Source organism: Peromyscus maniculatus, chromosome 17 (genome assembly GCF_049852395.1).
Source record: "Peromyscus maniculatus bairdii isolate BWxNUB_F1_BW_parent chromosome 17, HU_Pman_BW_mat_3.1, whole genome shotgun sequence".
In the NCBI taxonomy this organism is placed as follows: Eukaryota; Metazoa; Chordata; class Mammalia; order Rodentia; family Cricetidae; genus Peromyscus; species Peromyscus maniculatus.
Genome location: NC_134868.1, coordinates 19,248,830 through 19,269,361, shown reverse-complemented (window position 1 = coordinate 19,269,361; position 20,532 = coordinate 19,248,830). Strand labels below are relative to the sequence as shown.

The 20,532-nt window shown below is 39.6% G+C and overlaps 2 protein-coding genes across 5 annotated transcripts in view; both read left to right on the top strand.

Annotated features, from left to right (window-relative positions):
- The window catches only part of Asb5 (ankyrin repeat and SOCS box containing 5), a 41,514-nt gene extending 40,783 nt beyond the window's left edge, over positions 1 to 731 (top strand). For all 4 annotated transcript variants that reach the window (XM_006970910.4, XM_042262474.2, XM_006970911.4 and 1 more), the window contains exon 7: positions 111 to 731. In XM_006970910.4, the coding sequence (XP_006970972.1) occupies positions 111 to 238 (128 nt within the window). In that variant the 3' untranslated portion in view covers positions 239 to 731. The remainder of the gene's footprint in view (positions 1 to 110) is intronic.
- Positions 732 to 9,393: 8,662 nt separating this feature from the next.
- Spata4 (spermatogenesis associated 4) lies at positions 9,394 to 20,371 on the top strand. The gene is made up of 6 exons (XM_006970913.4): positions 9,394 to 9,628; positions 10,387 to 10,516; positions 10,870 to 10,988; positions 11,099 to 11,319; positions 16,455 to 16,571; positions 20,136 to 20,371. Exons 1-6 carry the CDS (start codon positions 9,414 to 9,416, stop codon positions 20,285 to 20,287), a joined length of 954 nt encoding a protein of 317 aa, XP_006970975.3. The 5' UTR covers positions 9,394 to 9,413; the 3' UTR covers positions 20,288 to 20,371.
- The last annotated feature ends 161 nt before the right edge of the window (positions 20,372 to 20,532 follow it).

The following is a 20,532-nucleotide window of genomic DNA, read 5'->3' as shown; positions in this document are numbered from 1 at the left end:
AAGACATTGGTCATTAGCCAAATTCATTCACTGTTTTTATGCTTTTAGTTAATTTGGTTATCACATGTAAAGATTCATTTTACAATAACTATGTCCATGTCTTCTTGTAGCGACCCCAAGTTCTCTTTGCCAACTCTGCCGACTGTGCATCCGCAACTACATAGGAAGACAGCGGTTCCATCTCATCCCCCAGCTCCAGTTACCAACATTGCTGCAGAATTTCTTACAGTATCGATAACACAGTAAATAGTTTTACAGTCTTTGAAAATCGAACATTTATATTTCGTTGTCTTTTTAAAGTGTAGAATGATATGGGTGAAGACGAGTACAGTTTACCTGGGGAAGCAGTAAAGTGTTAACGGATTTCCATTTGAAGAATACTCATCAATACTCTTTATGAATTTTTATGGTCTTTTGGATTATAATATGTTTAAAATAGCTGTACTATCTTAGCAATCTCAGTGTCCCTTCTTGATTTAGGGGAAAAATGAGAGTTTATCCATTTTATGTTTTTTATTATTGAGCAGAGGAGAAAATTGCATACTTTTACTAAATTTTTAATTCAATTGTAAATTTCATACTGTGTTACATTTTGAAGGATCTGTATTCTTCAGATGATGGATTAACTATAATTTTAGCTACCACCATTGGTTATCTCTGTGTTTTTAATATTGACAAAAAAATTTAGAGCAACTGATATGCTTTTTGAAATAAAGATGAATTATACACTTGTTGTTGTACTGATCAATTTACAAGAGAAAGATACTCTTTCCTCCTCTGTATAGAGATCTCAAATTTGCTTTCACATAGTAAGTAGTTTGTGACAGACTGAAAGGTAGAAGGACTGAAAGTTAGTCCTGCCCCCACGACGACAGATGTGGGAGGTCAAACACCCGTGAGGGCTATTTAGAGACCTCAAGATGGTTCACAAGGTCTGACATCAGTGCTCTCAGATGTTACTCTACTCTTCTAGTTCAAAAACAGTACCTAGCAATACCAGACTGAAGAAAACAGGCGTATGCCTCAGTGATGAAGTCCCCCGTTACATTCTGGGGCCATCAATTCATTCAGTGAGTGAGTTCTGCAATAACTGTCCCAGAAGAGTGGGTGCCAGGGCTCCCTAACTCTGTCGTGTCCACACTTTTAAGTGACTGGGTCACTCTCCTGATAAGTGAATATCTTGGCTTCAGTCTTTGAAATAGGGTCAATGGTCAAGGCAGCAGATGAATCCATTCCATAGCCTGTTTCTTTTGTTTGACACCAAGAGGAAGAGGGCTTTCTTTCCATAAACAATCCCATGGATCACTACTGCAGGGGTTCTCAACCTGGGGGTCCTGACCCATTTAGGGGAGGGCCGAATGACCTTTTCACAGGGGTCACATACCAGATATCCTGTATATCATATATTTACATTACAATTCATAACAGTAGCAAAATTACAGTTATGAAGTAGCAATGAAAATTTATGGTTGGGGGTCACCACATCATGAGGAACTATGTTAAAGGGTCGCAGCATTAGGAAGGTTGAGAACAGCCACTCTAGCACAAGGAGGTTAGAAGATTAATACTCCCTAAGAGGAAGGTGATACACATGTGTCTTTGACTGATAAGGAGAGACCTGTGGCTATGACACAGTGCCACTTACAGAAAACACACATCGGAAAAGACAGACGAGCAAACAAAAGATTTTTTCCTTCGTGTGAATACAGGTCAGCACAGCGTCCTAAAGATGGTCACACTTACAGTCCTGCTGAAAGCTTTAATTATTCTTGAGAGGGTAATGGTTCGAGTTAATTGTTCACGGAAATGTGGTTTTAAGATGCATGTGATGTGTGGCAGAGGGAGCAGAGCAGCAACATAATGTGTGGAAGTCTGTTTTCTGGCTGCAGTATCATGAACCCCCCTTGATGTGAAGATCCTTTTGCAATGAATACATCCCAGCCCCATGGCATCTGGATAACGCTTGCTTTCCAGACACACTCAAAGCTCAAAGGGGACAGCTGTTGGCAGGTGAACACACATACTGAGAGTGGATGCCATGGAAATCTTCACGAAAGTCACATGTCCTCCCTGGAAAAAGCAGAATGAAAGTGGAGAGATTTGGAGTAACGAAGTCATTCAAATGGTTTCCCTGAAGAAAGTGAGAGATTAATGAATTGGCTGAGTTTGGCCAAATTTCACTTGGGAAAGGGAAGCTTGAGAAAACAAAAAAGTAAACAACTTCTGTTTAGGGTAGACTTTTTGCAACATGAGCATGTAGTTTGTCCCATAGTCACTCCCAATATATGGTTTTCATATGCCAAAATTTTTTTTAAATGTTTTTGAGCCGGGTGGTGGTGGCATTCGCCTTTAATCCCAGCACTCGGGAGGCAGAGCCAGGCAGATTTCTGTGAGTTCGAGGTCAGCCTGGTCTACAGATCGAGATCCAGGACATACACCAAAACTACACAGAGAAACCCTGTCTCTAAAACAACAACAACAAAGTGTTTTTGAGCCCCAAAGTTACTTGTAAAAAGATTTAATAAGGCCTTATGTGATAGCTTAGATGATCAAATCTCTTGCCATACAGAGAACTTGACTCAACCCCTCAGAACCCACGTAAATGTTGAGGACTATGTGATTTGGAATACTTTGATTCTGCACACACACACACACACACACACACACACACACACACACACACACACACGGAAATACTGAGCTAGATTCTCTTGCAAAACTGAACGGTTGGGCGGGGGGTGTCCCATGCTGACTTATCAATCAGATAACAACATTGTAACAATCTTCAAGTTTGAATGATAAAAAGAATCTTTTTATTTTTACTGTTCAGAAACTATGCAGCCAACTTTTTCCTCCTGTGTAGCTTATTCATACACCAGTGAATAATATGCACCTGGGAGAAGTCCTTCTTTCTGGTTAGTCATGTGGGGACTTCTCAGGTAATTCCTTGAACTTAAGAGTATGAGGGAAAATAGCCGCAGTACTGGTTAATTGTTGCCAAGTCAATACCAAGGAGGGTCACCTGGGAAGAGGGAATGTCACTTGAGGAATTTTCTCCATCAGGTTGACACATGGGATATTTTCCTGTTTGTTTGTTTATTTTTGATATTGTCATTTAATGAGAACACTTCTCCATTCCCTTTCCTCTCTCCAAACCTTTCTTTATACCCCTTCTTGCTCTCACTCAAATTCATGGGCTCTTTTTCTCACCCATTGTTATTGTATGAATATCATTAATGGGTATATGAAGGCCCGGTTGACTGTGGGCTGTACTACATACACCTAGGCAGGTGGGCCTCTGCTGTAGAAGAAAAGTAGACCAGCAAACTAGAGGGGGAAGCCAGTCAGCAGCATTCCTCTGGGGTCTCTGCTTCAGTTCCTGCTTCCAGGTTCCTGTTTGAGCTCCTGTCCCGGTTTCCTGTTATGATTGGCTCTAGCCTGAAAGATATAATAAACCTTGTTTTGCCCAAGTTGTTTTTTGGTTAGTGTTTTTATCAATGGCCAAGACAAAAAAGCAGATCAACTTTTCACCTTGGGAAATGTCACCTGACCTCTAGTCTCTTAAATCAGTGGTTCTCAACCTGTGGCTCACGACCCCTCTGGGGGTGTCAAACGAGTGTTTCACAGGGCTCACCTAAGACCATTGGAAAAAACAGATACTTACATTATGATTGATAACAGTAGCAAAATTACAGTTGTAAAGTAGCAACAAAAATAATTTTATGGTTGGGGGCCACCATAACATAAGGAACTGTACTAAAGGGTCTCAGCATTAGGAAGGTTAAGAACCACTGTGTTAGATCCTTCATGGGGAAAATGACCTACAGAAAATAAAATTATACTGGATTTAGAGAGGCAAAGGGGAACTGTATACATCTTTGCCATGTGACTGTCTCTTTACTGTCCCCAAGAAGTGGAGTCTGCTCCTGACTCACTTTTGGATGGGTCCTAGTTCTTGTCATGACTAAGAAATGCAGTAAAAGCAATATGAGACTGCTTGATTTGGGCTCGGAAAACTTCTGTTTTCAGACGGAAGGCCACCAAGGGAAGAAGCCTAGGTTGGCCTACCAGAAGGTGAGGAAATGTGGAAAGAGGGCTGAGTAACCCAACACCAAGAACCAGCCACGGGAGTGAGGTATATGAGTTACTTTTCTATTGCTTTGATAAAGCTCAATGACCAATGCAACGAATGGAAGAAAGGGCTTGTTTGGGCTTATGGTTCTAGGTTACTGGTTCTCAACCTTCCTAATGCTGAGACCCTTGAATACAGTTCCTCATGTTATAGTGCCTCCCCACCAACCATAAAATTATTTTTGTTACTACTTCATAACTGTAATTTTGCTACTGTTATCAATCACAAATATATTTGGAGATGCAGGGTCGCCAAAAGATCATGACCCACAGGTTGAGAACCCATGGTCCAGAGAGATAAAAGTCCATCACCTTCTCAGCAGGGCAGCATGGCATCAGGCAGGCAGCTGTGACAGGAAGTTCTGAGTTCACATCTTCAACCCCAACCTCAAAACAGAGATAGACCATGGGGGATGACCATGGGCTTTAAAACCTCGAAGCCCAGTTCCAATGCTATACTTCCTCCAGTAAGACTATACTCCCTGAACCTTCCCACCAGCGCCACCAACTGGCAACCCAGTATTCAAATGCACGAACCCATGGGAGTCTTACTCAAACAACTACATGTGGTCATTCTGGGTCATGCTCCCCTGTACCTGTGGTGATATTTTATTTGTGCTGAAATGTGGTGATATTTTATTTGTATGTTAATAAATAAAGTCTGCCTGGAGATCAGAGGAAACAGCAAGCCGTTTTCAGTACACAAAAGTCAGGCAGTGGTAGCCTATGCCCTTAATCCAATCACTTGGCAGGCAGGGTCTCTGTGTGTTCAAAGCCGCACTAGGGAACAGAGCCAAGTGTGGTGACACATGCCTTTAATCCCAGTACCAACCATAAAGACCTGGAGGTCTGTACAGACAGGCAGTGACACAGAAGTGAGGTAGCTGGGCTAAGAGAGCCAATGAGAGGGCAGAACAGCAAGACAATAAAAGCCTGGGTAGACAGGAAGTCGTAGTACTTTGGAAGCTACAAAGCTGGTGGCTATTCCTATTTCCCTGATCTCTAAGGCTTTCACCCTTATATTTGGCTCCGTGTTTTTTATTTAATGAGGCTGCTTAGAAATTCGTCTGCATGTACCAGGCTTTCTCTTGGGCTGCCAGCTTGCTCCCAAATCATGACATGGTGACTGACTTGCCATTAGGCAACATTATCCACCATTTCATCTGTGCAGATGATGGCAGGAACGTATTTTCAGCATATTATTGTAGATGATGTTCCTGGTATACATCTAGCAGAGTTATGGGAGAGTAGATCATACTATGAGTATATGAACAACAAAGAGTTTCTAGATTTATTAGCTTCAAAATTATTCAAACTAATACTATCATTTGAGGGATTGAGACATTTAAGTGAATGATTAAATCTTATAATCACTTTTAAGAAGTTTATTCTAATATTGAAAATATTTAATTTGCAATATGGCAAGTAGATATATTCTTAAGCTTGGAGTTCTGATTATTTAAATATGAACAATTTTTCCAATCCATTGTTCAATTTTTTCATTTTCATGGCCTATATCTTTCAAATGAAAATAATTGCAGGAGTTGGTATAACTGTTTAAAAGTTTCTTCTCCATTCTAGTTACTTTAAAAATGGACCGAACAATTCAGTAAAACCATTTCTGAAAATCGAGCCTCGTGACATTATAAAATAGCAGTAGGATGAGATTCCTAAGGAACGGGAGCCTTAAAACAGATGGCTTAGTGCTGCAGCCTCTGGATGGTGAAGAGGAGAGAACGGAAATGCAATTGGCATTGCCCTTTGCTATACACATCTGTTGTCGTGTGTCTGTGCATTCTGCAAATGCTGTGTTCCAGATAATACTTCTGACAATGTTTATACAGTCAGCATCATTAGAAGACAAGTGAAAAAAATTATGTCCACAAGCACAGCACAAGCTCACTTGGTTATGACTCTCTCTAGTCCAGAGCAAATATTCAGTGGGTGTTCTGGTAGATCATTATGTAAGACCGGGGTTTCCCAGAGTCAGGAATCCCTGGCTAGGATGTGCCTGCTTTATGTCCAAACATTCTGTTTGCACCATTTTATTTATCCTATGAGGCGTGAAGGTAAAGAGCAGTGTGGCCTGAAATCAGAGTTCTTACTGCTTCCTGTGCTGCGATATATAAAGTTCTTTAACTTTACTCCCAGAGTCAGGAGTCTTCCAGAAGATCCATGAAACAGATAGGGTGACTCTTCAGGTTGTCTCTACAGAAAATAGAAGGCAGACAGAAACTCCCTAAACAGAAACAAAACCCTCACACCTTTTCCAATGCTTGACGGCAATGTCTCTAAACTTTAATGTGATGGGCAAGCAAACTATTCTCAATGACTCAAAATAAAACTCTTTTCCAATATTAGATCTTGGAAGGGGTTCAGTAATTATACCCCATTTCTTGGCCAAATTGAAGTGAGAGCATGGAGATTTTTGCTCTCTGCCTCTAAGATCAGCAGAGATCTGTGGAGTCTTAACATCTCACAGACAGTTACACTATTCTTTGCATTTATGATACTACTCTAACTTAACCCAATGAACAAGAAGCAGCTAGTTCCTTAGATGCCTTAGTAAGAGGTAAGTGAGCTAGCAGTAAGAGAAATCTTTTCTTCAGTTATCAGTCAGCATCATGTCCGAAAAGAGAAGTTGCTCTGTGTACCAATCCCTGGGAACTTAATGTAAGGAACATGTTAAATAGATGCTTAAAAACTGAGCAACTGAAATAGGAACATCAAATTACTATTGCTATTGATGCTTCTGACAGCAATTATCAACCTCATTGCAGATTTTGAGGTCATAAGCAACTGGGGCTTGGAAGCAAAGCTCTATAAAATCAGAATTCTGAGCAGAAGGTGTCCACAGCTAGTGCTGCATTTCAAAAGCTCCTGGGGACCATCCCAGGACAAAATCTGGGTTTCATACTTCTAAGGAGGACAACTGGTGGGTGGGTGCTAAAATCCCTATAAGAGTATGATAAAGCCAGGCAACAATGAAAAAAGAAAAAGAAAACAAAGGAAGAAAAATTCGATTGGGTGCTAGAAGCAATTGCCAGTGCCAGGTGAGGTTTTGTTGCTATGGTAACGTGAAAATGAATAGCAAGCAAATGGAAAACAGCAAATCCTGCCATTCTTCCTCTAGTCCCCCGGGTTCTTCAGACTCCTTTATTGGCAGAGTTTACCAAATATTTAGAAAAAAAGAAGTCATACTCCAGAATCCCAGCTCAGAAGCATAGAGAGTATGTGGTAACAGAGATGCATGTACTTAAGAACTGACATATTACAGAAATAAAATTCTAACTTCAAAGTAAGACTCCAGAATTAAACCCCAGTGGATGGCTAATTTACCTCTGTAAGTCTTAGCAACCAAATCTTGGGTTAGTCTTTATGCGTAAACACTTTCTATAAGCCTAATGGGTGATTCATTTCCTGAGGAAATATCCATGGATATGTTAACATGGAAGGGTGAAAATTTCATGGGGTCCTACACCTAGAACTACAAGAAACTCCTGACTGCTGAGAGAAGCAGAGTTAGCTTCCCCTAGGGATGAGCCCCCTCATTGGCTTTCCAATGCAGAGTGGCCAGTTTTGAAATCATAGATACACCACCAAGAAAAACAGACTCAGCAGTGTGTATGTGTGTGTGTGTGTGTGTGTGTGTGTGTGTGTGTGTGTGTGTGTGTGTATTCCCCAAATTTACCTTACATTAACTTAACCCAATGAACAAGAGGAAGTTAGTTCCTTAGCTGCCTTAGTAAGAGGTAGGTGAGCTACCAGTAGGGGAAATCTTTACTTCATATATATAGATTTGTGCATACACATACATATCACTGTGTGTATGTAATAATAATTTGAAAAAAGATATCAACTTGAGAGTACAGGTATGGGAGCGGTTCAAGGGGGGATAGCTGGGAGGGGCTGGAGTGAGAAAAGGGGGAAGTGATGGGATTCTATTTTTTTTTAAAGTGAATAAACAATTTATTTAACATTCAAACTTCACTAAGACATGTGCAATATGGCAATTTTACTGGGGGTTTAACCCTACCAAGGATATGATTGCTTGCTTAAATATTTATTTGTTCTTTTATGTATATGAGTGCTCTATCGACTTTATGACGTTACAGATGGTTGTGAGCCATCATGTGGTTTCTGGGAATTGAACTCAGGTCCTCTGGAAGAGTAGCCAGTGCTCTTAACCTCTGAGTCATCTCACCAGGCCCCGGGGTTCTATTTTCATTATAAAAACATTTCTAAAAAAAACATTTCTTTATCCCTTTGCACAATTAATCATTTCTTCTATTATGAAACATATTTCCAGAGTAATAAAAATGAAAATATACACCGAGGACAAAGTACTACCTATTACCTCTATTGCTCTAAGAACCACATATTTGATTACTTTATCTAATCCTCACAAACCTCCTAAGTTTTATACCATATTCCCATATTTTACAAATAAGATTAATTAAATAACTTGCCCAGAGTCACACAGCTAATTAGAAGTAGAACTAGTTCTTTAAAGCTTATGTCTTAAAAGTATTATTTTAGTTATGTGTATATGTCTGTGTGTTGACTCATTCATGTGAGTACAGGCTCTCTGTAGAGGCCAGAGGTGGCTGATTTTCCTAGAGCTGGAGTTATAGTGGCTGTGAGGTGCCTGGCATGGTGCTGGGAACTGAACTCAGGTCCTTTGCACCTTTCCTGGAACTCACTTTGTAGCCCAGGCTGGCCTCGAACTCACAGAGATCCTCCTGCCTCTGCCTCCTGAGTGCTGGGATTGAAGGCATGCGCCACCACCGCCTGGTTAGGTATGATAAATTTTAAAGTTATTTTTCTTTTTGAAACAAAATTCCTTTAGCTTCCGGTTCTATCCCCCATTCCAAACCAACCCCCGCCCCCCCAAAAAAAACAACAACTTTCGCTGCATTCTAGAGCTTTCTCACATCTCTCTTCAAGATGCTTTATTGACCATTGGCCACTGCTGATAGACCATAATACATCCAAAATTTGTGAACCCAGATAAAATGAAAGATTTCTCAACATATTGCAAGTGGAACCAACAACTTACACTTGAAGCTCTGTCTAAGGTTTAATTTCCTCAGACTGTTATGGTCCGACGGGTCCAAAGATTCCCATCTTCAACAAACCACTTCACTTTCCAAACTTCTGCAAAATGCTTCAGGAGGTCTAGGGCAACTGATGCAGAGACCGAAGCCCGGCCCCTGGACCCTATGCGTCCCACCCCCACTCGCGTAGAGCTTGTCTGTTGCCATAGAAACCCAGAAAGCGCCATGGCTGCCGCCGGTCAGGCAGATGAGTGTTCATCACAGCCGGCGGCAGCCCCATCCAAGTCATCCTCACCTTTACCGTCAGCTGTTTCCGTCCAAAAGAAGCCTAAGAAATGTATGATGTATCCGCATCCCCCGAGGAGCTCCCGCCTGTCACGTACCGTCCTGCGCTGGCTCCAGGAGCTGGATCTCAGCTTTTTCCCTAGGAACATCACCAGGTGCAGAAGCAAGCCAGGCCCCAGTGAGGGGCCCCAAGTCTCACCCCCTCTCCCCTCCGCCACCTGCAGGGCTTCAGCTCAGGCTCTATTGTCCTGGAATTGCCCTCCCCGCTTGCCCATTCACCCTACAAGACATTACATATCAAAACAGGAAGCTCCAGAAAAACTTGAAACTTTTTTTTTTTTTTTTTTTTGCATCGACTTTATTCAACTGATCATTACATTGTAGACTTAGGCTAACACAGAGTGCTTTGATAACTACAAAAGCCAAGGGTTCTCTGTATTAATAGTAATAAGAATTAGTTTACCCTCGTTTAGAAAGGAGGTAAGTTCGAGTGTTACCTAGAGTTAAAAAGCTGCGGTTTACCGGAAACACGCTGAATGTCCCTGGCCGTTGCTATGGAATGTGAACAAAATTCCATAAAAATGAAGACCATGGATCTTTTGCAGGAAGACTAAATTACAAGTTTCAGTAGTGGACTTTTCGAACAAGCGTCTGTGAAACTTTCAGTGGCCATTTGAATCACTTGGCAATATTGTTAAAGCTAATCATTTGGATTCATTAAAGGAACACCAAAGCCTTAGAGAATAATTTTAACACACTGCTTTCCCATTAAGAGTCCTTCTTAGAAAAATGAACCAACACAAGTGTTTCCAGACATTTTGTCATTACGAAGTATTAGCGATTAATCACACAATTACATAAATTATATTAACGATACTTTTTTTTTCTTCATTTCCTTATTGTTATGCATCAGGGATTTTTCAAATGGCTACCTAGTTGCAGAGATATTCTGTATATATTATCCCTGGCACCTTAGGTTATCATCCTTTGAAAATGGAACCTCCTTAAAAGTCAAGCTGGATAACTGGGCACAGATAGAGAAGGTAAAAGAATAAATTCACAACAGTTTACTGCGGAGTTTGTTTTAGAAAGTGCACCTTTTAAATTATTGGTATCTGTGTGTGAGAGAGAAACAGGAGAGAGTATGTCAAGTCTCGGATATAACTGAAGTTTGTCGAGCTCCAATTGTTTACATTACAAAATTATAAATAACCTATGAAATTCAGCATATATCAGTTAGTGTGGTACATAACAGTGGCTTCCTTGCAAACAATAGCAAACGTTGATAATTAACAAAAATTTTAGTTCAAAAGAGAAGAGGGCTGATTAAAGTAAATTCGTAGAATTTGGTTATTTTCTAGAACTTTCAATGACTAAGTATTTTCTATTATTAAAGTTTCTAGCAAAAAGAAATTTAAAACTACCTAAAGAACTAATCCATGGAACAATTCACTGTAAACCTGGGGTGCCGGAAATCCTGATTCAAGAGGTTTACACTTTACTCACACATCGCGAGTAAGTAGTTTGAAATTTTCTAACTGTATAATTTAACGTAAACTTGGGATGGTGTAAGGCTCATGAATAAGACATGTTTTGCCAACAATACTCTTGTTTGTTATTTCCAGAATTAGAAGCATCCAGGAAGACTACCCCAATTTCACAGACTATAGTTACCAAATGCGTTTGCCGCTCGTTCCCAGGTCTACCCTTTCAAAGTCTATTAAAGATAACATTAGGTTATCGGAATTACTAAGCAATCCCAATATGCTCAGCAATGAACTCAAGATAGAATTCCTCTTCCTTTTACAAATGTTGCAAAGAAAATTGAGTAGAAAACTGAACCCAGGTAAGCTTTCCCCGCCGACAGGTGAGTTCTTCTGAAATAAGTAGTTTTGGTCTTGAGCTCAGATGGGAGAAAAGGGTGTGGTAGAATGAGTGATTCTCACTGGAGTGGATTCTTTCTCAATCTGTTTCTTTCTGTGGAAGCCACAAGTTACATAGGGAATAGACTCCCATTTTTAGAAAAATGTTTATCAGCCTACAAATCAAATGTTTGTGGGAAATAAGTTCACATATCACCCACACTTCAAGAGAGTAGGAACATTGGCCTCAAGTGGTCCTCTAGGTGTTGGGAAGAGCTTAAGATTATCATGATTCATTCTTGATGCCATGGGGGAGAATATGGTAGGAGATACTCTTTCTCTAGTATAGTTGTTGGTATGTGGGTGGAAGGGCAGCTTCCCAAAGGCTCACCAAAACGATTGTTAAGTCATCTTAAACTCTTGCCGTCCTGCCCATCAGTTGTCCCAGGCAGGTGGCAGAGAAAGTGAAAGTGGTATTCCATTTCTACCATTTTCTCCATTTTTTTTTTTGCCTCTGTTTTTATCTTTCTCATGTCTGTATCTTATCAACTGCCTCCTGGATTTCACACATAGAAAACCGATTGTTTCTGTAGCAAACCAACTGTTCAGGACATCTGTGTGTCGTTAGGATGTTTCTTCCCTTTGACTACATTTACTGAAGGAAAGAGCCACGTTCTCTCCAGTCTCTGGAAGGTGGAAGGCTGCAGCTTGAATTCTTCTCCACACTTGGGCTGTGTGGATAGCCCCCACATGAATGCTGCTTGGCCTTTTGTCTTCCCTTACTGTGTTCATTTCTCAAACTCCTATACTGTTTCTCTTCCTTGATCTGTTATCTCTGGTTCTACTCATTTATTTGTGAGCAACGAAATAACATACCTTTGCAGGATTTTATACTTAAAATATGTATGTTTTAAACATTACATGTAAACATTATAATTTTGTTGCAAAATGTATCGCACACCCATGTATTTTATATATATATATATATATATATATATATATATATAAATTATATGAACAATTTAAGAAGCTGCTAACCATGGCAAACTATAAGACAAATTACTAGACAGTCTTACTAATAAAAACCCAGAGCCAGATATTGTGATTAAAACCGAGAGATCAGAAAAACAGAAAGAAGCCAGCCACGTTTTTCTCACCATTTGGAGACCCTCAGCCAAAGCCTGTATACCCACACCTATATGCCTTTGTATTCTGCATCTCACTTCCTCTCTGTACAGACCTCCAGACCTTTATGGTTAACTAGAGTTGGAATTTAATGCATGTGCCACCATGCCTGGCTCTGTTCCCAGTATGGCCTTAGACTCACAGAGATCCAGATGGATCCCTGCCTCTCAGGTGATAGGATTAAAGGCATGAGCTACCATTGCCTGACTTCTATGTTTAATTTAGTGGCTGGCTTTTTCCTCTGATCTTCAGATAAACTTTATTAGGGTGCACAATATTTTGGAGGACACAATACATTACCACAGTAAACAGTTGTCCATCTTTATGCAGTTTAAGAAATAGAATAGTACCAACACCTTCTCTTCTCTGGGTGGACCCTTCTTGATTGAACTCACCACATTCTCCTCCCAGGGAAACCACTGTCTTCCTGCTTGAGTTGATAGATTAAATTTCCTAGATTAAATTAATTTCCTAGATTAAAATAAAGTTAAGCCATATATACCATCATGTTATTCTCAGTTTTAGCCACACACATATACACACACTTGTGTTTGCATGTTCTGCATGTGTTGTACTAGTGATTGAATCAAGGGCCTCATGCATGCTAGGCAAGTTCTCTACCATTTAGTTATATCTCCATGTGTTGTTTGTTTGTTTGTTTTTGTTTTTCCCAACAGGGTTTCTCTGTGTAACAAGTAACAACTCTGGCTGTCCTGGCACTCACTTTTTAGATCAGGTTGGCCTTGAACTCACAGAAATCTGCCTGCTTCTGCCTCCTGAGTGCTGGCATTAAAGGCCTGTACCACCAAGCCTGGCTATATCTCCGTGTCCTACAATACTTCTTTTCTTTTCTCTTCTTTCCTTTCCTTTTCTAAAAAGTGAGTTTCTTTCATTTTATTTTTTTATTGCTTTTGTTGTTTTTCAGAGAAAGTCTTTGTCTTTTTTATGTTATTGAAAATAGATTTTTTTTTTATACAATGTATTCTGATTACAGTGTCCTCTCTGCCAGCTCTTTCCAGTCCCTCCGACTTTATTGTTATTTTCCTACACCATATTCTGATTATGGTTTTCTTTTCATCTCTTCCCGGATCCTCTCCACCCTTCCAACTCCACACCTTCTTTCTCTCTCTCTCTCTTATGAAAACAGGCAAATAAAAAGGACAAAGAAACAAAAAAGAAAGAAACTAAGAGAAGGAGAAACACATACCGAGAGACACAAACAAAACCCATCAAAACCCATATCTATACATCTAACTTCTGTTGATTTTATGGAGCTGTGTAGTGTGCAGAAAAAGTCTTCACATTGCCTGCACCTTAACATTTGAGAAGTATACTTATTACATGACAGTGCAGAGAGTCTTTTGTAGATAGAACCAAAGCTTGGAGTTCAAAATCAGGTGGGTCCTGGGCAAAGATCTTTCTCCAACTGAAAGTAGAAAGATGTAGCAGCAGAAGAGAGGTTGCTGACTGGGGGACATAGAAAACACAAGAAACTTTGTGGCCCAGCTTCTAGGTCAAAACAAACAAAACAAAACAACAAGGACAAACAATCATGTTTGGTTGATGGTTAGGAAAGAAAAATAACTCAGACCCACAAATGCAAAGACAGACTCTATGCCTAAATGAGCATGCACGGGCAGGGGAAGTCATCCCCCCCCCCCCCCCCCCGAACTTCCAGGAAAGAACACAGCCCAGCTGATACTTAAGATCATAGTTGGAAGACTCCACATGGAGGACCCAGACATCCAAACTGAGATTAAAATGGCTAGTATAATCTTAAAAATGTATGGTATTGTGTTATGGTAGAAAGGAAGAATAAAACTTTATAGGTAATTCGGTGTTTCCAGTGCATTGTCAATGTGATCACTTTTATTTGGTGATTAAGTGGAGCCTTTTGCTTTTAAGATCTTACTGCATCTGTGTTTTCTCTGAGGAGTGGCTTATTTTAGCACTACCTTGGAATGGTTTATTCTTCTTTCCCTAACTTCAAGGCCCGTGTTCACATTCCACCTCCTGTGTATCTGTTCCTCCAAGCACTCTTCTTCTTACTCACCTCACCAACTATTGTTTTATAAGTAAGTGTTGATAGCTCACGAAGCCGCCAATCTTATTCTGCTCTGAAGTGGTCTATTGAGTGGACCTAGCTGATTTATTTTATATCAGCTTCCACTGTTAGGTCATCAGTGTTGCCTACAGTCATGTCTGTATTCAGATCTATCCTAACTGTTTAAGCTTTTCATCTATCTTGTTTCTGTAGCTTCTCTCTTTTACTTATCTTTTGGTCTGAATTCTTTAAAAAAACATCCATTGTTATCGGTTTTTGAAAACCTCAAATTGCAATTCTTTAATGCTACACTGGAAATAGGAACATGTACTTTATTGTGGTCTAAAAGATGTGCACCATCTTCCTTGAGCTATAAAAAAACGGGAATATCGAGGTGAGGGTCTGCTACCTCCACACGTCACTGAAAACCTTTTGTCTAGCATTTCACTTTGCCTAGTTAGGTTTTGTTGTTGTTACTGCTGCTGCTGCTGCTGCTACTGATTTTCTTTTACCTTTTGGAAGGTGTCACTTAGGCTATCTTAGAACTCACTCTGCAGCCCAACCTGGTCTGAAAACCATGATCCTCCTGCCTCAGCTTCCAGGTACACTGATTTTAGACATGAGACTCCACACCCCAACCAGGTTGCTTTTAAAGCAACCAATCAGATATTAATGAATGTTTCATCTCATTTAAAAGTCCATCTTTACTCCTGTATATTGTTTTCTTTGGACATAGCTTCATATAGCCACGAGCACATTTTTTTTATTCTTTAAATAATACTCAGTCTCCTATGGTGATTCATACTTTTCAATTTCTTTTATTATTTATTTATTTATTTATTTATTTATTTATTTATTTATTTATTTATTTATTTATTTTTGTGTGAGTGTGTGTGCATGCATACCACAGCACATGTGGTCATAGGACAACTTTATGGAATCAGCTCTCTCCTTCCACAATTACTTTTTAACCTACTGAGCCATTTCCCTGGGCTCATCTTGGTACACTGGATTATGAAAGTTTTTCTTTTTTAAATGTATTCCCAAAGCAGTGAATAGAGATGTTAAGAGTTAAGGGACTGGTGCTGATGGGTGTTTCTTTTGCCCTCAGAAAGCATGGGTGATGAGCAAATAACCATGATGTAAGATAAGCTACAAGGATGGAAAGGGCCTTGAACTGTGAAGAGAAAATGGTCAAAAATGGGACTAGCTTAAAGGAAATTTGAGAAATGTGAAAACAGTGTTGTCACTAAAGTAACTACTTGTTTGCAGAACAAAACAGATGCTGTATGATTTATTTACATGAACTACAGAAATAGACAAAACTAACTCACAGTGACAGTTGTCAGTCACCTTGTAGGGTACTCTGGGCCACAGTGGAAGGCTTGGGGTACTCGCATTACATGATTTCTCTTGAGCTGTGTAATGATACCTCAAGGTGTGTTCATTCCAAACACCAATTCATTGGCATGAATTCAATTTATGATCTATGTTTTTATATAAGATCTTGAATAAAACCATAGTAAAAACTGAAAGGACCACCTACAAGTCTCCGTGGGAAAAGGAAGCCTGGTGACCTGTGTTTGATCCCCGCAACCCACATGGTACTCTTAAGCTGTGACACTCATGCTCCTGCCTCCCCCATTCACACATACACTGAAACAAATACATGCCACAAAGTAAAAAAAAAATACAGGAGCATAAAGACACGACCTTTAAAGTGATATTTTAAAATACAGTGACTACTTTGTTTATCAAAAATGACCAATGGGGAGGAGAGTTATACAATATGATAAAAACAATAATGTCCTTAATTATTAAAACCCAATGACTTCTTTCAATAATTCCAGTGTGAATTTAAAAAACAACTTTGGTGTTTATATCCTATAGGGTGGTTCAACATCAAACCAACAGTGGGAGAAATTACAATTGACCATCTTCCTGTGCATGGATGTGGGCGCAGATATAAGTCAAAGATTTCAAAAGAAAGAGTTATGTCTTCTTTATGTAAGTTTCAGTTTTAAGTTTTTGTCTGGTAACTGGATTTTTAAAAATTGTTCCTGTAGAGTTTTGGAATAAGGTAAAATGTCGGTCTGAACTTCACTCTGAAACCAGGTATTAACTTAGTGATGTTCTGCATCTTGACAAGCAGAGTGAGGTAGCCAAAGGTCTTCTCTGCCAAACCACACTATACAAACCATCTGAGTTCACATCCTCAAGAGCAGCTGCTGGAAATAAGAGAAGCTTCACTCAGAGCTCAAAAGCCAATCCCTCCATAGCTGGGGGGATGGGCTGGATTTCCCAGAAACAGAATGACAAGAGGACACTATTTAAACCACATCAACACAGGAAGCCCTTGAGTCACAGCAAACCGCAGTCCACGAGAACGCAGGTGGCCCGGTCAGCTGTTGTGCAGCTTATCAGTTAAGAAAGCTTTTTTTTTTTCCCCCTTTTTCTTTTTAAATTTCTGATGGCTGGAAAAATCAGAACAGTATTTCCAGACGCAAAAACATGTAATGGAATTCAAGGTTTTCTGTTAATAAACTACACAGGAAATACCCACCCAGCTTGTTTTCTGCCTGGTCGTGAGTCTTTTTATTTTACAGTAGCAGGCGTCAGTAGTTGCCCAAGAAATTGTATGGCTCACAAACTTTGAGTTGCCAGATTTAGCTAATAAGAACCAAGGTTCTTTTAAAAAAAATTTAAATTCTAAAATTCTTTTTAAATTTGCTTTCATTTTGAGATACCATCATGTTTTAGAGCCCAGGCAATCCTCCTGCCTCAGCCTTCTGAATGTTGGGGTTATAGACATTTACTGCCATAGCTGGCTACAACAAATAACATGTTTGCTTAGTATACATTTTCACTTGAAAGATGATGCTTATCTTATTTACTAGGTACTCTGTATTTTATTTGATAATTCTAAAATATTATCAAGTCCTTTATAGAACATATTTGTTCATGTTGGAACATGTTGCTTTGCATGGTAAATTTTAATAGGTGTTGGGGGGTATTTCTTGTTTCCATCAGATATGAAAGAGCAGTCTCAGCAGGGCCATTTCAAAAGAATTATGATCTCTGGGGGCCTTTAATATACTAATACATATTTTAATTATTTTTTAAAATGGGTTTCAATCCTCTTTTAAAAAAAATCATAAATTACTGTTATTTACTTTTGCTCTGTTAAATGGCCTCATTGAACAAGTGTTCTTCAGAGCTCAGACTGTAGACTGTAATACTCACACAGGAAGCTGCCCATCAAACCCCCTTGACTCATCATCCACCTGAGGTGTACAACATTTAGTATGCTAGAATCCAGCAGTTATGACTGACAATGCTTTTATGAAAAATGAATCCAGAATCTCACTTTGGATTCTACGAATGCATCCTGTCTTTCAACTTCCATAACCCTTTTTCTGTAAGTGGGATTTGTAGTAAAGGCTCCAGCTTGGTGAGGCTGTCAGTAGAAACAGTATGGAACTGGTCCTGATGGGAAGACCACAAGGGGCGTCTTGCTCCATCTTCTTCTCCTTGCTTCTTTTTCCTTATACCTGTTGGATCTGATTAGGGATGGGAAATGGTGAGAGGGGACAGGAGATTCAAAGAATGGTTTCCTTTCTGTGTACAGAAGAGAGGCAGCATACAAAATCCTGGATCTCCACATTCCCTCAGTGGTACACAAATGAATAAATTAATTTAAAAAAAAAAGGAAATTAGAACAGGGTCTGTGTGCTGGCTAGTTTTATATCAACTTGTGAAAAGCTAGAGTCATCAGAGAGGAGGGATCCTAAACTGAGAATGTGCCTCCATGAGACTGGGCTGTAGGTAAGCCTGAAGGGCATTTTCTTAATTAGTGGTTAATGTGGGAGGGCCCAGCCAACTGTGGGTGGTGCCATCTATGGACAGGTAGTCCCGAGTTCTATAGGAAAGCAGGCTGAGCATGTCATGGGAAGCAAACCAGTAAGCAGCATTCATCTATGGCCTCCTGCCTCCATGTTCCTGCCCTGCTTGAGTTCCTGCACTTACTATTTTTGATGATGAACTGCTCTATGGAACTGTGAGTAAAACTAAACCCTTTTCTCCCCAAGCTGCTCCAGTCATGGTGTTTTATCACAGCAGCAATAAGCCTAACCAAGGCAGTCTGACACCTAGTTAACTGCAACAAAACAAAACAAAGTCCTGAATGCTTCATTGAATTGCTAATGGATGTTTCTGATTATGGTTATTTAATTTGGAACCCTCTAAAAGCTCACGCAGGTATTTAGGAAAACTGAATGACAAACTAGGCAGGGTAGTGTTTGTATGTGTTTAGGTCCATCACTTGTCAAGCTGAGGCCAGGAGTCTGAGTCTTAGGTCAGCTTGCATTGCATAATGAGATGCTGTGTCTAAACAAGGAAATCAGAAAGCAAACCATAAAAGAAACAAGGAAATGAAAACAGCCTGCTCTCATTACTTCAGAAAGGACTTCAAATAGAAGGAATGTTTGCTTTTACCATTTGAAAAATGGACTGCTGTGTAGACACTTCCTCCTTCATAGCCTTCCTTCAGGCTTCCTATTAGTGACCCTCTGGGTGGCCTTTTAAGATTTGCGATTCTCTTCTTTTTCCAAATGGCCGACAGATTTGAGGGATAATGCCCTCTGGATGGGATGTGGACACACATATTTCTCTTTACTTCTCTCAGTCCTGTTCTAGTCACTTAGATTTTTACTTGAAGTGCACTAGGATGAAGGAATGGTTTGCTTGATTTGGGTAATTTAATATATAAAAACTATTTTACACATTTTATAATTTTTATAATTTATAATATAAAAGTAATTTCAGTTCAGGTGTTTCTGGCAAAAGGATACAATGATTACTTCAAGTCAGCTTTTATGAACTGAAAGCTGAGGACCGAACCCAGGGCCTTGTGCTTGCTAGGCAAGCACTCTATCACTGAGCTAAATCCTCAACCCCGTTAGGGGGACTTTATTCTTTAGGTTTGGTCAGAATCTCACTAAAATTACATGCTGTTCTCTGGAATACAAAATTCCAGTCAACAGTAAAGCAAGTTACAATTTAAAAAGTTATACACTTAAGTTTCTATAGTCACTTGCCTAAATCTTGTGTCTCAAGGGACAGCAAAGGCAGATTTCTTTGTTGCCACTGGCCCATCACATTAGAACTGAATGATCTGGAGTCTGGGTGCCCAGAATGGATGACAGAGTAATGGGAGTTCTATAAACTGAGTTATGACCCATGCATATTTGCCAAAGCTAAGTACAAAATCAGGTCTCTGTTTGTTCAGCTGCTTTCTGAAGCAATATCTATAAATACATGAGTTATGTCATATGCACCAAAATAAACCCTGGATATTTTCAGCCATTGCTGATAAATTTTGGAGGAGGTAACGCATTACATTATATTATTTATAATGTATGATTTAAATATTCTGTTTACTAATTTATTAAGTATAACCAGTGCTAAGACTTTTGTTATTCTGAAATAGATTTGCTATATTAGAGAGATCCTGATAAGGCTATAGACATCTCATAACTATGAATTCATTCTTTGTTACTTTAAATATCCCAGCAAAATCAAGCAATGATGAGAACCAACATAGAGAAATTCAAGTGAAGCAAAGTGGAAAACCTTCTTGTGAGTCTGTTACAAAAGCTATTAGAACTTCGGACGAAACAAAAGAGGACTCATGTGAAGCAGCTTCGAAGAAACAATGTCACTAACATCTGCCACAATGTGAGAACATAGTGACCCAGCCTTGGATGTATTCCAATAATAAATAACTTAAATTGGTGTCTTCGCTGCAATTGAGCTAAAAAAGATTTCTTTATGTGATTCCACACATAGCTAGCTTCTAAGCGTCATCAGAACATGGTTGAAAGAACATCACATGATGAACAATGCTTTGGGGAGCTATGAGAGAGGCCCCAGGAAAAAAAGGCAGAGGCCTTTTGCTTCAGGTGCATTT